At 36.9% G+C, this 27754-nt stretch overlaps 2 protein-coding genes across 2 annotated transcripts; one reads left to right on the top strand and one right to left on the bottom strand.

Moving 5' to 3' along the window:
• Positions 1–15070: 15070 nt before the first annotated feature.
• On the top strand, positions 15071–17559 carry LOC116171702. The gene is made up of 3 exons (XM_031488674.1): positions 15071–15271; positions 16430–16508; positions 17472–17559. Exons 1-3 carry the CDS (start codon positions 15083–15085, stop codon positions 17534–17536), a joined length of 333 nt encoding a protein of 110 aa, XP_031344534.1. The 5' UTR covers positions 15071–15082; the 3' UTR covers positions 17537–17559.
• Positions 17560–20440: 2881 nt separating this feature from the next.
• Positions 20441–24653, bottom strand: LOC116170600 (uncharacterized protein K02A2.6-like). The gene has a single exon (XM_031487104.1). The coding sequence runs from the start codon at positions 24404–24406 to the stop codon at positions 20441–20443; it is 3966 nt and encodes a 1321-aa protein (XP_031342964.1). The 5' UTR covers positions 24407–24653.
• Positions 24654–27754: the final 3101 nt, after the last annotated feature.

Genomic DNA, 27754 nt, shown 5'->3' with positions numbered 1-27754 from the left:
GTGCTTAGCGTTAGATTTGGCAACACACGTTTATATTGCGAACGTAAAAGTACATTTTTAAGTAACTCGAGGAATAAATGCACGCTTAAAAAGCCACAGATTTCATCAGCATTCCCCACAGAATTGCAAACACTTCAAAAGTTCTGTCTGGATCAAAGACGCAAAAAAAAAGTCAAAGCTATTCTTGCCAAATCTATACATAGAAAAATATTATACGAATAATAAGGAAATATAAAACCAAATTTTTTAAAATTTAGGTAATTTTGAGAAGAGATCTATCGAAGCTTTATAACCGTGTCATACGGTTAATATCTTTTGAAATATTCGCGAAAAAGATTAATGCAACGGGTCCAAAATGTTTTTTTTTTCGCTGTTGAAATACGATTTGGCATTTAGTGATTGTATGGGCGAACGATTAGCTCGACATAAATTATTATCACAGGTATTAAACGGGCCTTAACTTCATAAGACCGCACGACACACTAAAAAAAGCCGCCGCTCATAACTAAAATACTTGATATTGGAATAAAAATACCTAATCTCTCTTCGTATTTTTAACATTTCCAAAATGGAGATTTTCGGACCTGCGACTATCATAAACTTCGTTTTGAAAGATTAATATTTTTCAGATGTTTATTAAAACTCCGACTCTTTTGAAGTAACCGTTAATTATGTGAAGCTTAAACGTGGAAGAATAAGTTTCGGAATGAGCTGTTGAAAATGAGACATATTTTACGTTTAATTGTAATCAGAAGTAAGTTTCCAGAAGTCCGCGCAGTGTATATAGGTCAGGATCACACGTCGTCCTAGTAACGGTCCTTCCATATACCTTTACATGCACAATTGCTTACTAATTGGAGACGGAGTTTCAATTCGGTTAGGTACACATGGTTGGACGTTAAGTAAAAATAATTACCTTCCTCATGCGACTTCCTTTCAAAATTTTCCAATGCTTTTTCGTTAGGGCCAAGGACAGAATCATCTCTTTCATTGTGTAGCTATTAATTATTAAAAAATTCTTTACAATCTTTACATTAACGATAATAATAAAATGTGAATAGGAAATTAGTATCAAAGTAGGTTAGGGGAGTAGGTAGGTAATTCCATTTTTCATACAAAACTCGGTTATTGTGTAAACAGCTTTATTCTCATAGTCTGCTGGGACGCAACATTAAAAATCCTTTTAAGCTCATTTTTTCGACTTACTATTGCTACATAAATCACATCACGGATATAAATCATGGAGACGTCGTTCAAATGTTGTACGTAAATGATGTAGGATGGAATTTGTCGTACCTACTTTCGATTGAAATTCATTGGAGCGAAAAGGTGAGAAACTTTTCCCACGCAACGGTTGCCACATTTTTTCTCCACATATTTCGCTATTGATTAAGGCACTTATATAAATAACTTTATTCATTGTTCGCAACCTTTCTCAGAGGTGCTTCAAGTTTGTGTAAGTAATATTATGTTCTACTCGATTTGAACTTGTTGCAAATAAGGCCAAAGTGAGCTTTCTAAGGTGTAATTATGGTGCTATGCTTTTTTTAATGGGTTATTCCTTACCGTTTATCTCATTAACGTTAATTTTTTTTCTCACATTCTCAGTTTCAGTCCCTTGCATTGATTGTTTGACTACCTACAATATTTTTGAATAGTCTGATCCACATATCACATCCCTTGCGTTTTTGATGGTGGATTTTTTATTTATTGTTGTAATTACTTAATTAGGTATTAAAGATTCAATTTCCGACGGCCACTTTTACCAACGTACGCCTAAAATACTCCGCGGGTGGAAAATTGTTTTGTCCAGTTGTGGAGTACCGCGGCGCTGCAATGCTTTTGTTTTCCAATTCCGTTTCCAGAACTTTTATTATGAAATACAAACATATTCAACCCAAAAACAGTTGTTTTATTTAATTTAGGATATTGTAATTCTATTTATTTCAGGTCTGCTTACAAATTCATAAGTCCCAAATTTGAGTTTCTTAATGTCTGAAACTAAATTTTAGTTTTATTTTTCAGTAGCTCTGCCAGCAAATATGGAAACAAATTATTATAATTGAGAGACACAAACTTGGGACGTATGTATTGTACAGTGAAGTGAAAAAAAAAACAGATGGTTTCAAGCTACTCATTTTCTTTAACAGATAAGAATTACAGCAAATTACCTCCTGACAAAGTAATACAAATGAAAGGAATTGCAGAAGTGGCGCTTGACAGAATCTGTCAATGATTGCAATTCGCATATTAAGTAGGCCTTTCGTGTTGTACATTAAGCAAGAACTACAAGAAGTCATATGTATTTCAAAAACCTCTTTACGGCCAACCAGAGCCCATATGGAGATTGAAAATAGAAATCGAGGTTATTAGTTCTGTAAAAGTTACAGTTGAGGAATGGGATGCAAACCCTTGGGATCTTACTAAACCAATCTATTCTCTTTCCAACAACTGCAGTATATACTAAATAAGTAGTTATATTTTTAACCACCCTTTATAGTAATTTAATTCCAGCAATATATCTTCTAAATATTTACAAGTTATTTCCATAACTCTTGATTGAGAAGTTTGATCGAAAAAGTACGAATTGTTTTGGATTCTACGCACCAAAATTAATAAGAAAAAGTGTTTTCCCGAGAAATTTTGGTGTAGTCGTTTTTTGGTAAAAAAGGAAGGTTATACACTGCCTTTTTTTGAGCCCCGAAAAAAAAATTGTCTCAGATCGACCCGGGAAAAAAATTTTCTTATAGAATGTGGCCTGTAGAATCCATAATTTCAAACAGTTCCAAGATTGGGCTACTAGTTCAAAAGTTACAACCCTTTGAATTTTTGTTCGAAATTGGTTTCTAGTTTATAACTTTTGATTGAGAAGTCTGATCGAAAAAGTACGAATTGATTTGGATTCTACGCACCCAAATTAATAAGAAAAAGTGTTTTCCCGAGAAATGTTGGTGTAGTCGATTTTTGGTAAAAAAGGAAGGTTATACACTGCCTTTTTTTGAGCCCCGAACAAAAAATTGTCTCAGATCGCCCCCGGAAAAAAAATTTTCTCAACAGTTCCAAGATTGGGCTACTAGTTCAAAAGTTACAGCCCTTTGAATTTTTTTTCGAAATTGGTCCATAACTTTTGATTGAGAAGTCTGATCAAAAAAGTACGAATTGTTTTGGATTCTACGCACCAAAATTAATAAGAAAAAGTGTTTTCCCGAGAAAGTTTGGTGTGGTCGATTTTTGGTAAAAAAGGAAGATTATACACTGCCTTTTTTGAGGCCCGAAGAAAAAATTGTCTCAGATCGACCCGGAAAAAAAATTTTCTCATAGAACGTGGCCTGTAGAATCCATAATTTCAAACAGTTCCAAGATTGGGCTACTAGTTCAAAAGTTACAGCTCTTTGAATTTTGTTAGTAGTCGATTTTTGGTAAAAAAGGAAGGTTAAGTATTCAAATACTATGCGAAGTATTCGAATACTAAATATTTGTGAAAGTATTGGAGTTACAAATACATATACTGCTTCCATAAAAGTATTTAATTACAAAGTATTTGAATACTTAGGATTTGAATACTTTAAAGGATTTGGATTCTATAAAGTATTTACAAAATCGTTTACTGCCCAGCTCTGGTCCTAGGTCTCTTGTCTAGTTTAGGTATCCTTTATAGTTATCAAACCGACTTCTTCTGTAACGTTCGTAATTTACGCGTTTCCTTATTGACAAATTGGCGTTTTTGAACCAAAACAAGCTAAATTCGTACCTGAAAAATTAAAAAATCATACATGTAAACGAAAGGTGGTGTAGTAATAGGTACATATGGTGCAATGCAGCAACATTACACAACCGAATAATGTGAGGAAATCTAATTGTTCCTTCGAACGGTTTATGTTAGGAAGAACCTCTTCGACCACTTATTAACACTTGATAATAATCATTACAGTTGCTGTGTTTTTATTTACGTATAGATCCTTAGAAGATAAATTGTAGTTTGTCGATACTTTTCTCTTTGATCTTTATTGAACAGGAACACTGACCAATCTAAACGTACCTTCTGGATGTAACACGGCGTTCAGGTCTTTTATTAATTTTTTGTCATATACACTTAATAGTACGCTAAGAAATCGACTCTTAATGTATATTAAAACAATACTAATCTTCTCAATGAGCATCTAACATACATTTGTAATCTTATCGAATTTCAAATGGTAGCTTTTTAATTTGGATGTAATTTTTTCGAATTTAGTTGATATTTTGGATATATTTAGGGGTGCGCATGGTTATGAGTTGGTAGCAGAGAGCGTACAGGGTGGTCGAAGTATAGGCTTGGTAATTTCAAAAGTTTGGAAAATCTGATCTATGTGGAGTCGTAATTTTAACTTTAAAGCTATCATATTATCATTTTACGTATTTAAATTCTCTAGCCTGTTGTCCTTTAATGGTTTTCGGAAATCGTTTGTTCCAGTGTGTCGGAGGTAGCAAGAGGGAATCTTACCTTAATGACGGTTTTTGTAAAAGGAGTAGCTGACATAAAATTACGGACTTGTGAGTCATCGTTAATGTTGGTAAAAATGAATGGAAAAATTAGTGTTTAACTTCGACCCAAACCACTTCGGCAAATCCACAACATCCGGTTAATCGCCCGAACATAATAAGACTTAAAAACTTTGCAATTACACCGACATCGAATTTATTATTACATACAACTATGCTTCACGTGTCGACCATCCAAGGGTGTTTGCAAGGAAACGAAAAAGAAAGGATAATTTAACATGCGCATTCACATTCTCCTTAAGGATCCACCAATAGCAATTCACCACGAACTGAATAATTGAAAACAACAGTGACCATCAAACAAATGAAACCATAAACATGACAAAATCAAAATGTTACAACTTAAAACTTCTTCCATAGGTTCAAAATTTACTGTTAAAATGAACTTTGCAACGATCTGCATAAAAAAGTTTGAGTTTGTAGCTAGGTATAAATGAATTTAGATTCATTGCCATTTTACGTTACGACTGTTAACCTACTTTTTACATTTTTTTTCTACAAACTCGTTTCTTTTAAGGCTTAATCGTTTTTGCTTATACTAAATTATCATGAAAAATATTTAATACCGGAGGTATTAATAATAAATGCGGCGGACAGGGCGAGATGTCTTGAAAAACTATGTTCGGTAGTGTCAACTCTTTTCAATGCAACATAAATTTCTTCGTTTCGAATTAATGGAAATGTGACAATTCGTACAGTACCAGGATTACATCTCGCCATTGGGGAATTAACTAATGAAGAGGAGTTGAGGTCAAGCGATTTTTACCAATGAGATAAGGAATCGTCGGATTCGTGACTTGACATTTACTTCAGCATCCAAAGCTTTCACTTTCAATTGCTTAATTCCCGGAAGCAACAACAGCATCCAGTAAATACCTAGTTTCTACGCACGGACGCAGCACGAAACAAGATTCAAATGAATACGGATGATCTGATTTTAAAGGGGGATAAACGTTATCGCAGCTTAAATGGTGGGAATTAATGAAGTACGTAGTTCGTTGCCCTTGCCATTCACTTTAAAATAAAGCTTTCAGCTAAAGGGTTTCATATAAATCTTTGCCAAATAAATGAGAAACGGTACGACTCGATTTTATGATCACTAAGTTCTATATGGTGCGATGATAAAATTAATTCTATTCAATTCAAACTATACGTACTTACAATAGATTTCATAACGTTTAAAAGTTAAAGTTATCGCGGTACGCAAACTTCTGTTCTTTTTAAACCCCTAAAAAGTAATCATTAGTAGCGCTTAAATTTACACCAATTTTTTTGGTGTTTAAGGTTCACTGCTTTTTCGACGGTAAAAAACTTTCATTGCTTTACATAATAAAGGGGTTGAAGGCCCCTTTTTAATTTTTCCGATATCAAACTTCCTACTTCCAATCTGAATTGATTAATTAATTTCCGTCTAGTATGAGATGAAATTTGTTTTATCACGAAACGCTCTTAATGGAAAAACGGATCCTTTCCCTTCTTCACTATAGAAACTTATATTTCTCTGAATTTGATTTCTACTTTTCTGGTTAATAAACAAGATTTCTGCTAGATTAGTATTCTTTTTAACCCATACTTAGTTGCTACCTTTCGTCTTCCCTATTTACTTCTAGATTTTGTATAATAATACAAGCTACCCATAAGTTTTCCTATTATAAAACGCCTATTTAAAATTAAAAACTACAGACCTATTCACACGGACAATTTTACCAAATTAAATTAACACCATTCATAAAAATCGTGCACTTTGTGCCAGTCTTTGAAATTTGGAATACCTACCTAGTCTTAGGATGTGCGTCTTAAGATTTTAGGAAACCCTTGCAAGCTACAGTGCCTCTGTAGAGTGTGCAGGTCATACTGTGGTGTTATACCTATATGCGATACAGATACATTAAAGAAAAAGCTTATACAGTGTATTTTACATTGATTAATGTTAATACTTTGAAACACCAATTTTGACCGTTAGTTTAATCGGTGGAAGCTCACTTGTAATGCTTAAAAATCCATCAGAAGGGATTGCAGGACGTTAACATCGTGCTTCGATAGCATACAGAATTTGCATGAACAAATTAACATCGCGGTAAGATAGTAAATGCGGATTATTACAGCGAACAGAGAAGGGCGAAAAGATTAAGTTTATAATGAAAACGGTAGTAGTAAAGCTTATTTGATTTATTAACTGTAATAGAGGAAATTGGTTACGCAGTGACTAGGAATAGGGTTGCTTTCGGAAAGACAAGAACAAAATAAGGATATAAGGTGGAGGGTTTTCGGTTAAAAAGTGCTTAAATGATAAAATACGCTAGCTTCTGATCAAGGAATAAAAAAATTTATGGACCATTTAAATAATAAGGCTTGTATTTTACTACTGTGCTAAACTGTGTGCGATGGAGACATTTATAACTCTTGAGTCCGCATTTTTATACAACACTGGGTGATTTACACCATTAACTAAGAGCCATATTGGAGATTCTAGGACGACAAATAAAAGTTTTTACTACAAAATTGTATCTAAAAGAAAAATACTACACGCCCCTTGCAATAAGCAATAAAGTCTACGCATTAATATCGTTTTTTAGAGTACCGGAAGTGTATACAACTTCCGGCAGAAGGAATTGCCAAATTCTGCCTCGTAAAAAGATCAACAAATCATCTTAAAGGAGGTCTCCCTTACACAATCACATTTGGGATTGTTATTGCCCGTTATTTGAATTATTGCGGTTGTAATTTACATTGAACCGTACAAACTTTCCGCTGGCGAAATTTTTGCTGAAACAATACAATCTAGTTAATTGAAGATAATGTCTCGGTTGCGGTTCGAATTGTAAAATGTTATCAGTTGTCGAATCCTTTTATTCATTTATGTAAATAGGAGGATTTCACGTACCTACTTTATATCTCGGTAGATAATAATTTAGATTAGGTAATAATATGGAATTTAATGTCTGTAATTAATATCAGACAGATATGATACAAATCAATGATTCTTTTTGCTTGTCTACAATTTACCCTATTCAATAGACTTATCTGTATCGGTGTAAGTAAAAGACGCAATACTAATACCTAGACATGTGTATTGTGTAGGTAACCATATTCAGCTTTCCATAAACGTATCTTTTAGTTCGCATTACTTTGATGGAAGGTACAAGAGTACAGAGGAGACATTTAGAGCAAAGACAGTGTAGTATTTATCTTTGTTTTGAGGTAATATTTGCATAATTTCCATTTATAACTCGAGTTACCTGATTTTCGAGTTATAGCTCAAAAGCTAAGTAGTTTATAACAAGCACTCCTTCGAGAACACAAAATTAACTTAAATTTTACCATGTGAAATAAGTTTCTATAATATTGATTTACAAATCAGAGATATAATACAGAATGGTACCCTCCTGTTGTAATTAGAAATTAAGGGTTACTTCATGTTACATATTTCCAATTATGTCATTATTCGAGTTATACCCCGAAATTAAGATTTACCTCGAAATATATCTCGTAATTATAAGAAAGTTTTGGCCTGTGGGGACTCGAAGCTTTTGTAGTAAGATTTCGATAGTACCTAGTGAGTAATGGAAAAGCTCGCGTTCGGAGTGGTAGGGGAGAGTAGGTACTTCTGTGGGAATAATGCATCCTTTTATTAATTGTTCCTTCTATTCAAGTTTCGTGTATATGACATAATGTTTCAAAACTCAACGAAGCTTTCTGACTTTAACCCTTCTTCAATGAAATTATCCGAATTCCGAAGGCGCCGATGCTCGGCCACCCACAGCTCCAAACTCGAGTAGGAAACTGACGCCATTTTGTTCAAATACAGTCGGGAATGAATGGTTCAAGGACTCATAATGTCGGTCCAACGGTTTACCTTCGCCAACTTCTAAGTAAATATGGACTTACTTTACACCCTTCTTGTGCTCAACGCCGTGATTTTAAATATTTGCCAAGACCAACCATAAACTGAGGCACTTATAATTTCAACAAAGTGAGAAAGTTCTTTTGAATTTTTAAAACCTTTTCTTATGGAAGCACCCTTTAGTTTAGGAGGTAGGAAGTAGTGCCTCTGGAGCTGAATTTTAAAGGTAAACTCACTAGTACAAGTAGAATTCGAATATCTGTAATCATTTGGCCGCCGGGGAGGCGTGGGGGTTGATTGTAGTTGACTTCTTTAATGTACCCCAGAATTTCTTTTAATTCTGGCAAAATCTTTCTTATATCATTTCCGTTGCGTTTCACCGTTTTTTACAAGGTGTTTGGTGTTTTTATACGATCCTGAACTACATTTTTGCATACTCTATAATTATGTCGCCATTTCTATGCACCAGAGCATATTTTAAGGAATTTTGTCTGGGCGACCAACCTCAGACAAAGGGAACATAATGGGGGTAGTTTCGGGATATTCTTCTTTAGTTAACAAATTGATAAGCACAGAAAAAATAAACATAAGATATACCACTGAAGAAATCGCGAAGAATTCTTTTATGAATTCCGCCGGGAAGCTTTCCTTTGCGGTCTTTATTTTTTCAGAAACCTTGCCAGTGCTGCCCTGGGATCATATGCCTACACCATTCAGGGCAATATACATTCGAATGTTTACTGCTTTTTAGAAAATTGTGGACTGAAACCGCGCTTTCTGGTCCTGCGCTATGTGGGATCAAAGCCTCAACTAGTTTTTAAGAAACAGTCGCAGATACTGCCACTTTGAAAAAGAAGAATATTTAGTTGTGTCATCATTCAAATTGGAAGAAGATTTTCACTTGCAAATAAAGTCACAATGTGGTTCGCGAAGGGTGAAACAAACTCCACCATCACCAAAGGTTTGTGACCTCCTCTTCTGCTGTAGCGATTAATATCGCTCGAGGTCCTGGAGTTCACGAACTTTTTAATTTTTTCCAAAATCTCGCTTTGGCTTTGGAATGTCAATTAAAAAAAAACTTTTTGATAGACAATTTCATTTCACACTGCAGACTGGCTGCTCTTCACTGATACTAACGAATTATTGACCCTTTTGTTAGGTGTAGCTTCCTCCGTTTCATTACCATCCTATCTTTGCTCGAATTTTTGTATTGAAAAATCTTCTTTATATCCACCAGGTGACTGACAGTTTTTTCAGCTGTTGATAAATTAACCAAATGTTACACAAATCTTCGTAACAGATTTTCTTCTTTCATCAGTTCGTAGATCGTAAATTCGATATGTTGCTGTCGCCTTACTTCTATTAGTGAAGATTTTAAATACGAAAAAACTCAGATCTATAAGCTATGCACCAAATGCATAGAAACATCCCTTCCGAAATATTGTTTCATTCTAATCCAAAGTCGACCTGTATTTGCAGTTTTTCCATCAGTAGTTACCCCGTCAATTTCTTTTTCGCAATACCTTCAAGATTCAGATTTTTCAATACTGAGACAAGGAGTCAGAGACGAAAACTCAATTTCCAAAGTATGTTTTGCATAAAATGCTGTTTGGCTAGCAGCATGAATTTTAGCAAGAGACCTTAACTTAAAATACCTCAAGGCACAATGTAAAATCTAAGGTCCTAACACTAGCATCTAGGAGGTCTGAGCCTGAGAGAAGGTGGGTGGTATAATAATCAAGTGTAATTATCTCTGTCTCACTAAAATACTCTTAAATGCTTAATTTTTTTACTACCAATAAAGACTTAAAACCTATGAAGGGTTCTTAAAGGTATACGATTGTTCAGAGTTTTCTTGGCTCAAGTGGTAAAGATTTAAGGTAATATTTTGAAAGTTCTAGAACTAGTTTACGGTGAACGAAGGGATCGAGAAAGTGCATATAGAAGGCATGCATTTATATGTAATGAACACGGATATACTTATACATTATTATTATATACTATTCTAGGTATAATAAATACGTTATAATAATTATTATTATAATGCACTGAACATTGTTCTTCTTAGTGGATGTGATTTGTTAAAAATGATTAATATATATCATGATGGGTCATGACTCGGATCCACTCCTATAAAACAGTCTGAAATTTCAATTTCTTAACTGAAAAGCTGTTATTGAAACCACGTGTTTGTGCTCTTGCAAGTTTTGCAAAGACCTTACATATACTTTTGAAGGCTCTTAAATGTGTTTAAATTCCTGAAAACTAACTCCCCATTTGCACATCGCGGACGCCAAATAATTACTATCTTAACTTAACCTAATTATTATCGGTTAAAGACGTGCATTGGACTTTGGATATAAAAGTGCACAAACGCTGAATGACAATTTCGACATAATTAATAGCAATTTAAACGAGTAATTAATTTCTGAATTTCTCATTACCAAATTACAAAATGTAAATCTCATGTCCATCACAGTGTATTAGTGCAGGGGTTAAGAGCCAAAATAGGTTTCAACCTTGCATTTAGTGATAACTCTATGAAACTTTCAGAGGATGTTCTAGACACCCTAAGGTTCAATTTCAGCTATGCCGCCATCCCCGCAGCCCCGGACGGCACTTGGTATAGCGGGTTTCGTAAGCGCAGGGTAGCATTTCAATATCCGCCCATAAAATGTATGTCCAGGGTTTGTTTTGTATTTTCTTACATCTACGAAGGTTGAAGGGAATTGTCAAATACCCAGGGAGAATTTATTTAGGGTATTTTACGTGGTTTGCCTATTTTTAAGCCACTTTTAACAGTGCGGACTAGGGAATGCAATCCCGCAGCAAAATCTCAATCCCGGTGTTTGCGGGATTGTTAGATGTTAATCCCGCGGGGTCCCGGTATTTGCGGGATCTCGCCAAACTTTAAATAAATTGGCAAATATGCAATTCTGTGCGGTTAACTTCTGTATTAAAATAAATCGCTAATTATCACAATATTTAACAAGAAAGTACCTTCGGCCTATCTTAGAACTCAAAAAAACCTTACCTGTAAAGCACAAAAAGTCTTCTAAAGTGCCTCAAAGATCATAGTACATTTTTAACGAAAAAAGTTTAACAATTATTTAAAAAATAATTCGCCGTTATCAGTTTCATTAACAGAGCCCCCTTGGTCGGGATCCCGCAATCCCGGTATTGCATTCCCTAGTGCGGACAGTAAAATCGTGACGGAGACCTCTTTTGGCTGCTCTATTGAATATTATACTATGCTTTAAAGTATTTATTGAGACATTACAATGCTGAAAGGAAAGTTAACAATATCTACGGCACTAAAATTATTGAGCCCTATCTTGAGAACACTCGCCTCCGCAGTCGCACAATTCGGTGCAGGTCACATCGGACTTGACAAAGCTGCATCTTTGTGTGCAACCTTTCTTACATCCACATTTTACTAAGATTACAAAAGCTTCTAGAACTGGAGGTTTTAAAATCCAGACAGGCTCCCATTCTTGATCTTCACTCGAGTTTCTCCAACCCCAATCACATGGATCCGGAAGTTGCTGTTGCGCCAGGAGGCAATGCCCCCATACATGTCCTGCGAATGTATGTAGATTAAGTTTGTTTGTTGAATATGGATTCAATTGTAAATTCATATATTCGCCTACTTACCGCCTCTCTTAAGAAAGGTTGCACACAAATATGCAGCTGTGCCAAGTCCGACATGCCCTGCACCGAATTGTGTGACTGCGGAGGGGAGTGTTCTCAAGATAGGGTTCAATAATTTTAGTGCCATAGTTATCGTTAACTTTCCTTTCAGTATTGTAAAGTTTTAATAAATACTTTAGAGCATAGTTAACTATACAGTATTCAATAGAGCAGCCAAAAGAGGTCTCCGTCACGATTTTACTGCCCGCACTGTTAAAAGCGTAAACCACGTAAAATACCCTAAATAAATTCTCCCTGGGTATTTGACAATTCCCTTCAACCTTCCTAGAAAGTACAAAACAAACCCTGGATATACATTTTTGACCCATTTTACGGGCGGGCATTGAAATGCTACCTTGCACTTAAGAAACCCGCTATAGCAAGTGCCGTCCGGGGTTGCGGGGGTGGCAACATAGCTGAAATTGAACCTTAGGGTGTCTAGAATATCCTCTAAAAGTTTCATAAAGTTATCACAAAATGCAAGGTTGAAACCTATAACCCCCACACTATATAGGATATTCGCTTATTTTTAGGAATTTTTAGTTTATAACTGAAATAGAAACCATACTATTGGTAACTATTGTAATTCTTTATTTGCTCATTTCGTTCCTGCGTCTTCTACCCCTTCGCACTATCCCTAGAAAATAAGATTAAGTACAATTTTATCTCGGTTTTAGGGGAGTCATTTCGACCGTTTGAGTATATACCTATTCACGAATAGATACTAGATCGGCATTTCAGTAATTACCTTCAACACAGTAATTTCATTTATTTCATACTATCTAGTAATCGCCGCTTTACCAGACTGATTTGAGTCTGGTAAATCGTATTTTACCAGACTGAACATTTTTACCAGACTGGAAATTTTGCCTAGCAACCGCAACTGACATCCATCTAAACGTCTGCATTGATATTTGTCAAACTAGTGTCAGATCACAGCCGGCTATAATTACAAGCCATGCTGAGAAGTTTGGCAACGTTGTCCGATAGTCAATCGGTGGGCCGATATAAGTTTTAATGGCGTCTTGTTGCTCTTGTAAAATTGCATTTTCCTCTCTCCTGTATTTCGCCTTGGTGGTTTTAATACAGAAGAAAGATACTTAGGCAGTTTACAATTGTACATATATTTTTTTTATTTACAAAAATAGATAATAACATTTTTATTTGACGTTAAAATTCGGAACGCTATTAATTGGTAACTGCATCATAATGCGTTTTCCATCGAGATCTCCGAAATTGGTGAACTTCTGTCGAAAGAGGTCGAGTTGAAGCACTTGCTTGAGCACTTAATTTCGGTAAAAGGACAGTAAATCGCTGTGCCTCGGCGAGGTTATATCAACGACCAGGATGTGATTCGGAATGGCAGACTTTAAGCCAGTCGCTACCCCAGTGGGTCTAGGTACGAAGCTTTTAAAGAGGGGAGCCCCGTAGACTTCAAATTCTCGTACCATGAACTCTTAGGAATAAGTTGAAAGGTTCCTTCAGAAAATCGATTTGAAATGTCCGTGCTAGAATATCTGAAATACAAACTAATTGTATTTTCTCACGATAAACACTTACCGTACTTACGTACCAGGTAGTGTGTAGGTCATATTTGAGCTTCTTACAGGTATTTTGAACAAATAAAAGTGCTTCTAAAGGGTCCAGTAAGGAGTAGCCTGCTATAGAGGTTATGACAACAAATCGATATATTTACTTACCTGAATAATAATTTCTGTTCATTCCGTAGGGAGTAACACAAATTGTCGCAATTTCGCTCTGTTAAAACAGGTAAATTGGAATATTACACCCAAAACACATATAAAATACACTCAAAATCTGTCAAGTTGAATTAGGAAATCGGCCTACCATGCAGTGTTGCCATAATTCTCAGCACGGCTTGTAATTATAGACGGCTGTGGTCAGATCAAACAAATCAAGTGATCGACCTTTGCTTTTATTTGAATGTGTACCTACAACATTCTAATTAGAGATAACGCTTTTGGTTTAATATGGATGGCGGAATTTTAAGTTTGATTTGTTTGCGACTAACCTGCAATATTGAATCAATAACCCCGACTGAAAATTGGTACGCCGGTATACGCTAATGGTACACTGATAAGTGAGTTGACAGAGATTGCGACTACACTCCAGCTTCGCAAATTTGATTCTATAACTTATTTACGTGAACTTAATTAAATCATCTCTGTACCCATACCAACATCATACCTACGTTTAGCATAGGCATTCGTTTACCAAATGATATACTATAGACCTGAGCCATCCAACCCCACAGTCCTGCATGTTCAAAAATGATACAGCTTTGCAAAACAACTATCCGTGATTAAAAATGCCAAATAATGGGGGAAAACCTCATATCAATTACTAAATCTAATGCGAAGCGGTAAGATAACAACACTTCAAACATTTGTTGTTTGTTGAATATTAATTGGGGAGCGCACCGAAGGATATTAAAATAGTTATTGATAAAATAGATCTATTTATAGTTGTTTGTTCCACGCATCTTTAAATATACCTGCATAATCAAAATTCACGCATCGTCTCATTACGAAACTCAAAATTGTAATAAAGTCACAATGAAAACATGGAGTAGGTAGGTTTGCATAATTTATCCATTACTGATCCAGAACGGTGAAAGGTTAAGAAGATACTTTTTTTTTAAATTAAAACTGATGAAATGTGGGGGCGATGAGCGCAGGATTACTTCTCATGCATTCGGAACTTCGCCTAGTCGTCACCAACATGATTTTGTGGAAAAATATTTGTTTTTATTATTTCGGAGTATATTTCCTTCCGTCCTTTAAAGTCGCTCAATTCTTGCCAATAAATGGATTTAAATCTCATTGAGCTATTCGAATTGGTTTTCCGCGAAATTGAAACTGCAAGGGGATGTGTGATCAACTCGACATAGGCAAAAACTGAAGAAGTGAATTCGCCCGGCACATGCCAAGTGCTTGCAGTCGTGGGGACGCTACCCGTTCCCATAGCAACGGAAGTAATATATACATGAGCGTCGCGACGCCGCTTCATTCAGTAGGTTTATTCTTATCGGTAGAAGCAGTCAGTAGTTGCCGCAGGTGCTTTCCGCAAAGTGCGATCGTGATTTGTGTTCGACGATTCATTTTGTGCGGTCAGACTAATTTTGGTTCTTTTTCACAATTGGTTATCCACCCATCAATGATCGACATCGTTCAGGTAAAGTCGAATTTATAATCAAATTACGCGCCCATTCGGTAATTAGTGCGATAAATGTTCAAAATTGATTACTTTATTAGTGTCAGGGACGTACTGAGGTAAATATCTCATATTTCTTCACGAGAGTATAACGTTTTTCCAATAACCAATAACCTGTTGCCCTACTTAGTGGTTGTATCAAATTCCCTTTTGTAAACGAACCCTTTCGGTTTTTGTCTTTTGTTTTTTTCTTCTTTTTCGTTTGTTTAATGAAATCTACGGCATTTTGTACCAGATGCGAACGTCAAGTTCAAAATGAATATTTAAAGTATCTCAGGCATGTGCGCAATTTTCTAGTTACGAAGTCACTAATTTTCACATTTAAATGTCACGAGATCAACGAGTGGGTGGCAAACACCGAACTCTATTTTTCATTTTAAACATTTTAATGGAAATGAAAATTTGGCTGTTTTTATAACAAGCAAAAATAAACATCCTGTGTAAACCAATACGGGTATTGTTTCTGTCGGTAAGCCATCTGCTAGCTTTTATCGAGTGAATTTGTACTGTACCCACAAATTATTCACATTACCTTCGCTTTGTACAATATGTAAATCATATAATTGTCTTTATTCCATAAATTCCAGTTAAGTTATTTTTGTCTCAATTTTGTTTGACTGTGAACGGGCGCCGTTGAAATTCCAAATTCGAGACGGTCGGCGACATAGCGTCGTTTCACTTAAAAATCATTTATATTATTCGTCGATTCATTGAGAGTATACCAACTTTGGAACATTAAGTTGCGAGATACCAAGGTATTTGTTCTGACAGATGTAAATGAACCTAGAAACTAGCCACTCAACTGAACTTTGCATTTGGGAATATTTAATGAATTAATGCTATCCAATCAAACCAACCGAAAGGGTTTCAGTTTGTAAAAGTAAAAAAAAATGGTATGGGCAATAGTTTTATTATGTCGTTAGTATCGGACGCAATAAGTGCAAGTGATACAAACGAATGAACCGTTTAATTAGCGTTCAAAGCCTCCTCTTTTTCAAATCGTTATAAGCAAACAGAAGATAATTACTTCCTGAAGTCAATTTCTTGTATTTTCCGCTAAACTACACAAGTTCAAACAGTTCCACGCATTTTTCACTAAATCACTTCTACTTGTTTTAGAAAATGAAAACGGAGGACAAGAATAATATGCCAAAAGTTCGTATAGCAGTCATTGGAAAATCGAATGTTGGAAAATCAGGTAAGGTTTCTCACTTTCATTACAAGAATATCTGGCCTTTGGCTATTTGAAGTACAGTAAATCGCAAGTGTAATAACCACAGCGATTCATAAACTCGCCTACTGTTTTTGTTATTGTCCTTGGAACTGTACTTACTGTAAATTTTACTCAGAATTCCGTGAAAATATTTACAATGCCCGCCAATCAAACCATATGTTAGCATTCTTGCCGAAAAATTATGATTTCACATAACGAAAACACATTCCGCTACATGAAAGTTTGGAATTCCACCGTGGGTAATGGCTTAATCTTCACAAATTCAAGGATCTCCTTGTGGCGTGATTCATCTTAAGCCTTTCATCCGCATTTTTGTCTTCGCTCAAAATATTTGAATTATATGACACGGATTTTGTTTTCAACGATAATCCATTTAAATTAATCATAGATAACTTTTAATTCTAAATTTAAGAGTAACTCCTGCATACCAGCACAATTACATCACGCGCGGAGAGTAGTGGCAAATCGAAGATCCCTGAGGTACTCCTCGAGTACCTAGCGAATTTGATTCAATGCCAATCTCGATTATTACAAAAGCGTCTAGACAATAATAGAACCGTTAGGCTTCTTTACATCGATTTAAGCGCAATAAAATGTAGGTTAGTTCCGTTTGGAAATTAATCAAATTTGCTACGAATTTTTACAAAATAGTTTAGCTCTTGTGTACGTTTTATTGTTTTGACACATTTAGTGGCGCACGTTTCCGGAATAACTTTTTATAGACGTCCAGGAAGTGAGCGAAAGAATTTCGACTTAAAATTAATTTACTCGCCGAGGACATATAAAATACCAAATTATTGGAGAAGAATCGCTTCTGGTTATTTAGTAATATTCACAGTTCAATTTCCTTGTAATAAATAAGAGATTTACAATCTGCGATCAAATGTATACATTGTTGCTAATTTAATGATTTCCTTATTCTTTCAGCGTTGACCGTTCGATACTTGACAAGGCGCTATATTGGAGAATACAGGAGCAACACAGGTACGTAAAGAATAAGTCACGTTTAGGCTTAAAATAAATGTAAATTTAAATACAAAAGTTGCTGCCAAGGTTACTTATTTTTGTGTTTCGCCTTTTTGTGTCGAAATCTGAGTGGCGTTTTTCTCAAGTTCAGATAAATTACGGAGACATTTACACTTAGAGACATCGCGACAAATTTTTCATACCTACCGACCTTACGGCTAAATTAATTATACGATTAAAGCCGGCGCCCGCACGTCGCTTGGCCAAAAAATCTTTTCTATTTTAACGATCCTGCCATTCGAAAGCCGTTTTGCTTATATTTTTAACAGGTGTCTACGGTATCTTCGTTTTGTTCGCGCGAAATTATTCAATACGAGTCTTAAGTCAAGGGCAGACGCCCTTTCAAAGCTTTTATTAGTTGTTATGAAAAGCTTTTGACACTCTGAAAAAGAAAGAATGCGAATTTTAACCTGTCAATTGGAATAATGAGCCCTTTCCAAGCGATGTAAATTTATCTCGTACAAATGCGAAAATTAAGCTATGAATAGGCACTTGGACGAAACTTGTAATTCCTAACGTCATTATGACGCTAATAAGCGTCAAAATTTAAGGCATGTACCTATTTTTGCAAAGGAAATGACTTGTTTTTTTCGCCTGCCCATGTTGTCAATAACGGCGCAAATTTGAAGAACCGTTCTGTCCAGTAGGTACATCTTATACATTGGCTTGTAGGAAATTCAAAATCGAACATACAAATTGAAACAAAACCGCCAAAAAGCTTTGTCTTGATTTGCTTCAGTTTGTGTTTCATCAATGATCCCCAGCAAAAATTACGAGGGTTTGTGGATCAAATTCGGCACCTGCTGACGCATAGTATTACAATCCCATCGTCTACTAATACCTACAGCATGAGCCATTGTATCTTTTTTTTGTTATTTGTACCGAATAAACGCGTCTGACATACTCAGGTATGTTTGGCACAAATGCCAACTGTTCCCCTATAAATAGATGGATGCTATCTGTCCTACAGCGGCGGAATGTTTATTAGCGAGCTTAAATTTTAGATACTTGTAGATTTTCACCAACAGCTGTGATCGATCATTTTTAAAGATGATAAAACCGCACATTTTTGTTGTAAATCTCGACTTTCCCACATTGTGATAGCTTACGCGACAATAATCCGCCGCCGCATGTTTCCCAATTCCCCTGCATTTCTGCCAGCAAAACTATGTGGTAGAGATATCTAAAATTGTCTACTGGAAAAATATATCAACGTAACTCGACAGGATATACACTTCGAATAAAAGATGACACAACTTCTTGCGTAATGTGTGACTCATCTTTTCTCGTTCCACATACTTTTGCAATAAATAATAAATTCGCAGTTGATCGCAAATGACGATCAACAAATACAAGTTTAAGTTCTTGGTCAATAAAACCATAACTTTGACCAACAAACAATAAAAGTTCATGATTGCCTGGAGTTCAAGTACTTTCTCCACGTCGTGGTTAACATAAAGTAGCATCAAATTTTGGTCATGGACGACACGCACATTGGGTCTGGGTGAAGATGTTGGACCATATGACGACTGAGATATATAATCATGTAACAAATTTATCTTCAGTTCTTGTCCATTGAATTTTCAACCTTTACCTCAAAGAAGTTGTATCGAGAAGCGTTGCCAAACTATGATCAGCCTAGGAAAACACAAGTTTTTTTGTCAAAACTATTCATTTGAACATTTTCACCAAATATTTTGTTCCCATGCAAACACGAGTTTTGCATTCGATTTTGTATTTTATGAACTAATACCCTCCAGTCAGCAGAGCGAGTGCTCTTAGCTAAGTAGAACTTGATCATTCTATTTATTTTACTCCTATCACTTTCGTTGGTGCCTAGTTTTTGGGAAAAGGTCTCTCCGTCTTCTGCGAGGTATTCCATACCCCCCCAAACCCCCCGCTGCTAAATTCTCTCCCAAAATGCTTAGAACAATCACCATGTACTGCTGATCGTTTTAAGTGTGCCATGGAAAACGAATTCAATGCAATTTCGTTAAGTTCGCACTTACAATTTAATCAGGCGATATTTCCTTATACAAGCATAAATAACAAAAGCTATTAGAGAATTTATATGGAACGTGTAACGGGCGATCAAAAATGAGTTGCTGTCGAGTCGCCTTTGGAAGTTCAAGTTAAGTACGATTTTCCATGTAAACAAAAATTCCAAAGGTGACTCGACAGCAACTCATTTTTGATCGCATACAATAGTATAGTGCAATGTAATTTTTTCGCAAAAATCAAATATTTTTTACGCAACCCATGGAAAGCTAGAGCTTTGCTAGAAAAACAGATGTTGAGTATACATTCTGTTTCCAATTATTTCGCCACTATTGCTAACAGTCTTATGCCCGTTTGCACCGACAAATTTAAGCGGAGATTAGCTTAAGCGTAGCTTAAAATGCATGGCAACCATTGTCTCAATAATCGTTGCCATGGATTTTAAGTTACGCTTAAGCTAAGCACTGCAAACGGCCATTAGCTGTAGAGTTAGAAAGAGTTCAGAATTGTGTATTTTTGTCTTCTGAATCCAATTCTGTAATTTAAAAAACACCACAGCATCGCATTTTTCAGATAATATCAAAAATTCGACTTTTTTATATGGGACATCTGGAATATTATCATATTATATGACAGCTTATTAAATTCCATACCAATAACCTTGATTTTTCAATTATTTTTATTTGGATTTTGTTTTGTTATTGCATTTGGAATCATCAACTACTTCATTACAAGCATAATTTATTCACAAAACTATACAGGTCATTGCTACCATTGATACCATAGTTGAATATCTAATAGTGCCTCTTGATCCGGCAGCGTTGAAAACCCCTGTGTCTCTCGTCACAACTGGATGACTACACATCTCCCCCTTAAAGATCCAAACGTACTGGTGGATGGATTTCCCGATTGCTTCTGCGAAGGGGTTGGACTTCAGAAGCAGGTTCCTGGGCCGGAGGTTCTACGAGGACGCATGGTGTGGAATCTGTAGGCTCACTGTTAGACTGTTGAGGTGAGTCATGTTCAGCTTCCTCCAAGAGCGCCTGCGAATTTTCATTGTTAGAGCATGAGGGAAGGCGGTGTAGGAATTTTCTATTCCTACGGAAAAGCCCACCCGGACTTCTAACCATGTATGAGCGAGGGGACTCGTGTTTGCTTTCCACCTCCCCCTCTTCTCGACGATCGGAGATCCAAACTTTCTGGCCTACTGACAACTCTGGGAGACTTTTTGCCCTATGACGTCTATCAAACCATTCCTTTTCTGATAGTTTCTTCTGTTTTTCTTTCTGAAACACCTTTTCTTGATCTGGTACAGATGGAGTCAGCAGGCTTGGAGCAATCGGAACAACACCTCTGATTTTCCGCCCCATAAGTAATTCAGCCGGGCTGTAGCCATTTTCTAAAGGTGTCGAGCGTAATGTCAGCAACATCAAATATGGATCTTCGCTCTTCTTAAAGTGATTTTTAAAGTTTTTCACTTGGGATTCAATAAAGCCGTTACTTTGCGCAAAATTTGGGCTGGAGGTTATGACGTTGAACCCGAACCGTTTCGCGAATTTACGATATTCTGAAGTCAGGGTCGTTTGCGAAAACTGTGTCCCGTTATCAGATCTAACTACTTCCGGCACCCCGTACCGCGCGAATATTGACTTCATATGTGTTATCACGCACTCCGACGTTAAGTTCTTAAGTTTCGCGATTTCGAAAAATCTCGAATAATAGTCCGCAACTATAAGAAACCACTGTCCACTCAGTTTTAATAAGTCTGTTCCTACAACCTGCCATGGACGTTGTGGGAGCTCGGAGGGAATTAAAGGTTCCACAGGATCTAGTTGGTCTTTATTGATACAGGACACACAATTCTTAACCAGCTCTTCAAGTTGAGTTGATAACCCGGGCCACCAAACAGATTGTTTAGCCAAGGAACGACACTTGGAGATGCCTTGATGCCCATTGTGAAGTTTGTCTAAGATGTCCTTACGTAATGACTGAGGAATAACGATCCTGCTATCCTTCATTAAAAGTCCTTCCTGCAGAGTAATTCTGTTCCTGTGCTGCCAGTATGGGACACACTCTTGAGAGATACTATGACGTGCTGGCCATCCTTCAGAACAGTACTTGGAAAGTTCACAACAAACCGGATCCTCGTGTTGACCCAACACTATTTCTGACAGCCTATCATCAGTAGACGGAAATGAAGAAATTATGTATTGCACATACGCCAAAATTTCTTCTGCTAATTCCTGAGAATCTTCAGTATCAACCGGGCTTCTAGATAAGGTATCTGCAATTACCAATTCTTTCCCAGGAGTATACTTCACCACATAAGCATACCTCATTAGCCGCATTTTTATGCGCTGAAGGCGTGGTGTGAGACTGTCCAAGTCTTTTTCACCTAGGATCGCTACTAGCGGTTTATGATCCGTTTCAACAGTGATGGATTTGCCGGTTATGTAATCACAAAATTTTTCACAGCCCCACGCAATTGCAGTGGCCTCCTTTTCAATCTGGGCATAACGTTTCTCACTCTGACTCAGCGTACGGGATGCGAACGCTACTGGTTTGAAACTTGCCCCTGGATCTCGTTGCATCAGCACGGCCCCAAGTCCATGTGATGATGAGTCAACTGACAGTAAGGTCTCCTTGTTGCTATCATAGAGAGCAAGAACTGGTGGTTCAGCAATAGCTCGCTTCACAGATTTCAGTGCTTTCGCTTGCTCCTCGCCCCAATACCAATCCTTGTCATGACGTAACAATTCGTAAAGTGGTTGTGCGATTGATGACAGGTTAGGCACAAACTTTCCTAAGAAATTAATCATGCCTAGAAACCTTTTCAGCTCGGTGACGTTTGTAGGTACAGGCATCTCAAGAATTGCCTTAGCTTTCGAGGGATCTGGGACAACCCCTTCTTTGGAAACAACATGCCCAAGCAACGTAATGGTGTTCTTTCGAAACTCACACTTGCTTTTATTTAAAGTCCACCCAGTTTTCCTGAGCCTTTTTAACACAGCGTCCAAGCGAGAGTCATGTTCCTCTGAGTCTTTCCCAAAAATTACGACGTCATCGAAGTGACAGACGACACCTTCAAGACCTTCCAATGCCTGACTTATCCTTTTCTGAAAAACCTCTGGAGCAGAAGACAGACCAAAAGGTAGTCGACGGAATTTGAACCTCCCGAATGGAGTTATGAAGGTTGTCAGCGACATGCTATCCTCAGAAAGCGGGATTTGCCAGAAGCCGTTGTTTGCATCAAGTTTGCTAAAAACTTTGGCTCCCTCTAACTGTCCAAGAGTGAAATTCACGTCTGGAATTGGAAAGTATTCCCTTTCTACTGCTTTGTTGAGTTGAGACAGGTCTACACAGAGGCGCATGCGACCTGAGCGTCTGGGTACAATGACAAGTGGAGCACACCACTCAGTGGGTTCACTAATAGGTTCAATGACTCCTTTAGCACACATGTCATCTAATTCCTTTTTGAGTTCACCTTTTAAGGGTAAGGGGACGCGCCTAGGGACGCTTATGGCAAATGGGACTGCATCCTTATTAATTTTGATCGAATACAGGTGCTTTACATTTCCTAACCCTTGGAACAGATCAGGATAACTTTGATGAGGATCGAAGGATACCGCCCTAGCTTTGACTTCAAACAAACGGCGAACTAGTCCCAGATTTTCAGACGCGTTAAGACCTAGTAACATCCGTGTTGCTCCCTGAACCACATAAAAACTTTCAGAGACTGAAACATTTCTCACAGAAACCCTGGCTTGAAAAATCCCAAAAACATTTAATCTCTCTCCACCAGGCCCAGCTACGAGTCTATCAGCTGGTGTCAACTCATGATTAGCAAACATTGACTTGTAAGTGGTAACTGGCATGACGCTTACATCGGCACCTGTATCGACTTTCACGTTTACCATTTTTCCGCTAATTTTAACATTAGTATGCCATGAATCTAATTTATTCGAAGACGTTTCCCCAACGAACGCGTCATCATCAACCGACTGAGTAGCTCCGACAGTCTTTGACTTAGATTTGCACACGCGCGCGTAATGTCCTTTAATTTTGCACTTGCTACAGACTGCTGTCCGCGCGGGGCAGTCCTGCTTTTTATGTTCACGCGTATGACCGCACCAAAAGCACAAGTTGTCTTTATTTGTGTCCTTTTGTTGAGTTTTTTCGCGAGGAGGATGGTATTTTGTATTTTTAAGACCGCTCGAACGCGACGACACACGGTCAACGGAACTCGCAGCACTACGAAATGCTTCTTGCTGCTTTTTAACAACCTCTGATTGTCTAGCTGTATTTACCGCTTTTTCTAACGTTAAAGCCGCATCTAGTTGTAACTTTTCAGACAAAGTTTTATCCCGAATACCCACTACGACCTGATCCCTAATAGCTTCTTCGCGAAACGCCACTGGAAATTTACAGTCTTGTGCTCTAGTATGCAAGGCTGTTACAAAATCGTCCACACTCTCACCCTCCTTTTGATAACGCGTGTGAAACAAGTACCGTTCGTAAATTATGTTTTTAGTTGGTACGAAGTGATTTTTAAATCGGGCCAATACGATATCGAACTTGCATGCGTCGTCATCCGATAATTTGAACGATTGAAATATTGACTCGGCCTGTGCGCCCATAAGATAAATGAGAGAGTTTACCTGGTCTTTGCTGGACTTCAGCTCCAGACCAGAGGCACTGCGAAACCTCAAAAAACGCGACTGCCATTGTTCCCAATCCTCGGCTTTGAAAGAAAACAGCTCCGGTGCTGGGATTTGATAAACGGATGATGCCGGACCTACAGATACTTCGACACCCCCTGTCGCTTCGGTGTCTGGCATTTTGGCAGGGAAAAAAAAATCTCTCCACGTGGGTTGCTTCCGTGTTAAAAAACTTCCTAAAACAGCCTAGCTTTAAACACTCACAGTCCGCACGCTGCCACCATGTTTTGTTATTGCATTTGGAATCATCAACTACTTCATTACAAGCATAATTTATTCACAAAATTATACAGGTCATTGCTACCATTGATACCATAGTTGAATATCTATAGTGCCTCTTGATCCGGCCGCATTGAAAACCCCTGTGTCTCTCGTCACAACTGGATGACTACACAGGTTTTGTTTGGATCTGGATGTTCTTTTTGTATAGTGCAGTGAGGTATATTAATTCATTGTAGCAATATGCAACTTGATGTTTGGTTGTAGGTATACCAACGTGGGTCCCCCGTAATTGTAAACTTTCGTTGTACGTTAGTTTTCGTATTGGGTATTCTAATTACAGTTCCACCTAAGCCTTGTATGTGGTCGATTTTTATGTTCCACGAACACGATTCGTGCTTACGACAAGCACCACTAATGCCAACTATAAGAGCATCCTTTAAATGTAAAATAGATATGATGTAACGAGTAACGATTTGAATGTGTAATGTTATAGTAAATATAAACTGTCGAGGGGGCTTTTTGAATAAACATTTTTACTTTGCTCGTTGATAGAATTTTTGACTTTTTGAGCCGCTGGAATGCGTTTTTAAGGCCTGCAACTTAGCATGCATAGCTGCTTATATCTACATTAATTGTTCAAAAGTATCGTAGACCGCACCATGGAATACGTTTTCCACAATGTGAATGCTTTAACTTCCTGTGATAGTTCGCTAAAGTAAATTAGCACTAGGTTCTCTGAAAATGAGTTGGTTTTTTTCTTGATCCTCCACTCCAAAAATTTGCTATATGTATGTTCCTACACTTTTGGTTTGTCAGGAAGTAAATTTTTTTGCGTGTTCTGCTTCCGCGGTGATTTCCGGGGGGAGTATTTGAAAGTTCCATTAAATCCTCACTGGCCACTGCTATTCATTTTCGTGCTACCGGCCCTTAAAATTCAAAATCTGGCGCAAGCGTAATTAAAATTTTGACAGTTTAAGAATTGTGCTTTAGGATGTCCTGTATTAGATGTCGCCACATGTGCTCATTCCATCACAAGAGCTAGAATGAAATTATTCCACTTTACTAGCAGAGAATAGGCGATATTCTGTTGTTCAAAATGAAGCAAGTATGACGTCATTCTAAGGTAGTAGTAGAAAAATCACTATTCCATACGATTTTTTCACCATGTGGTTCTTTTTTTGTGAACACGATAACTCAAAAACGACTGAACTGATTTTGATCAAATTTCGAATGTCTATGGGTTTGCATGGGAAATCGCTAACGTCCTATTTTAGTTTCGGTCCGTTACCAACTTCAAGGTTTTTGAGGGTGCGAAAAGATTCAAAAGGTCATAACGGTTTGTAAAAAATTTTTTTTCGCATACACTAGCTAATATGCCATAAAAAACTCTACAAAAAAGTTCATTACAGTTTTTTTTGTGTTTCGTAGTTTTTGAGAAACTTTAAACTGAAAGGTCAACTATTTATTTTATAATTTTTTTAATTTGCACTTTTCTCAGAAAGTAAGCACCATAGCATACTCGTACAATGGTAAATACAAAAAAAGATATGTCTTAATGAGCTGTACAAAAAGTTTCATATAATTTTTGGGTTCAAAATAAGGGCGTGCGTACAAAAAGTGTTCCAAACTACATGTAACTGCTTAACAAATAGCTCTTCTTGTTGTTCCTATTGCAAATGTGGTGATAGATGCAAAAACCCATTTCAAATTGAAGAGTCTGTGTCTTGGTGCTCAAGATTTCTAAAAGTAGGTAGGTACGTGTTGGAAAATTGTAAATAGTACATATATATAAATAAGTATTTGACCATGGATAAATAACATTTTTGAAGATAGTCCTTACTAAAGGTGACTTTAGTCCTTACGATATACGATATTTTCTGCAATTTTGTAAAATAGATTTATGACACTGTATTTTGTGCAATAAAACTTCGGTGATCGTGGTCGCGACCGTCGTTATATTCGAATTCAAAGGTTTGGTGTTCCTCATATAAAGTCAAATAATAAGCGTGTGTTCGTGAATGGCCAGTTGCAATACCGACAGGGGCCTTCGGTTTAGTCTTTGAATATATATTCAAAGGTTTAGTGCAGGTGTGCAATTTAAAATGTGATGTGTGATGACATACCAGGCGGTTAGGCCGCACACCTTACAGCAGAAAGAATGTCGGCGTGAGTGATGGTTTTTTTAAACGTAGCAGAGCGTACTTTAAGGTATTGCATTGTGTACCATTTCAAGAACCACTACACTAAATCATTATGATTTACAGGGTGGTTCTAATTCGTGACCCACCATTGGGATCGCCATCACGGTTAGGGATACAATCTTAATTGAGTGCATAGTTCATTTTGTGACTAAAAAAACGCATTTGCAATTTTTGAAAAATCTTTGAAGATAACTGAGGTATCTGAAAATGTCAAATTCGTTTTCATTTACTTTATTTTTTATTTATTGTCCCTTTCTTGTTCTGGGTCCTCAACAGGCTTGCGCTCAATTACAGAGTTTTTGAGGAATTCGATTCCTAAAAATCGCGTTTAACTTCACAAGGGCACCAGAGATATTTTGAATAAATCTCCAAACGATTAATGGATCTTTCAATGAATTTTATTTATTTTTTTATTCAAAATATCTCTGGTGGTTTCCTTAATGAAAATCACCAGCTTTACGAGCGAACGGGAACGATTGCAAATAAATCTCCGAAAGATGACCTTATTCAGATTTCAATGATGTTTTCACTTTAGGTACCTCTGCCGTTGTAGAAAGGTCCGGTTCCGAAACATCATGACCATATTAGTGAGAGTGCTGGAAAGAGTTCAAAGAATTCGAGTATGAGAAAGACAAACAAGATCATTTTCAATAATGAGAGTGAAAATTTGATGATTAAGCAGTAATTTTATCTTTGGTCAACTAAAGCGATATGAGTCTTGACCCAGTACTTTTTTTGTTAATTTCCCGGAAACGGAAGGGTGCAAATTTTTGTTGGGATACCCTGTATATCAGTGTACCAATGCTCATACTGGAATTTACAAAGTAGATCCTCTTCTAAGTCGCTATTTTACGAAATGATATAAAGTAAAGCACAAAAGACAATAGCGAGGATATATTTCACGTGAAAACCCTTGCTGGACCCCAACTTCCAGCTTCTGAAAGTGTTTGATAGTTAAAAACCTCCACAATATATAGAATTGAGTCCAAAAAAACTGTATACAATCTTCCTTTAAATATATGCCATTAAAGGGAACTTGATTCAA

Source organism: Photinus pyralis, unplaced genomic scaffold (genome assembly GCF_008802855.1).
Source record: "Photinus pyralis isolate 1611_PpyrPB1 unplaced genomic scaffold, Ppyr1.3 Ppyr1.4_LG5, whole genome shotgun sequence".
NCBI lineage: Eukaryota > Metazoa > Arthropoda > Insecta > Coleoptera > Lampyridae > Photinus > Photinus pyralis.
Note: the sequence above shows the minus strand (reverse complement) of the source record. Positions and strands in the feature narration are given on the sequence as shown.

Bases quoted from the DNA above. Each gene is read 5' to 3' on its own strand.
- LOC116171702 (XM_031488674.1), top strand. From the start codon at position 15,083: ATGAGCGTCGCGACGCCGCTTCATTCAGTAGGTTTATTCTTATCGGTA. The intron at 15,272-16,429 runs GTAAAGTCGAAT...TACTTGTTTTAG, and splicing joins CAATGATCGACATCGTTCAG to AAAATGAAAACGGAGGACAA. The intron at 16,509-17,471 runs GTAAGGTTTCTC...TTATTCTTTCAG, and splicing joins ATCGAATGTTGGAAAATCAG to CGTTGACCGTTCGATACTTG.
- LOC116170600 (XM_031487104.1), bottom strand. From the start codon at position 24,406: ATGCCAGACACCGAAGCGACAGGGGGTGTCGAAGTATCTGTAGGTCCG.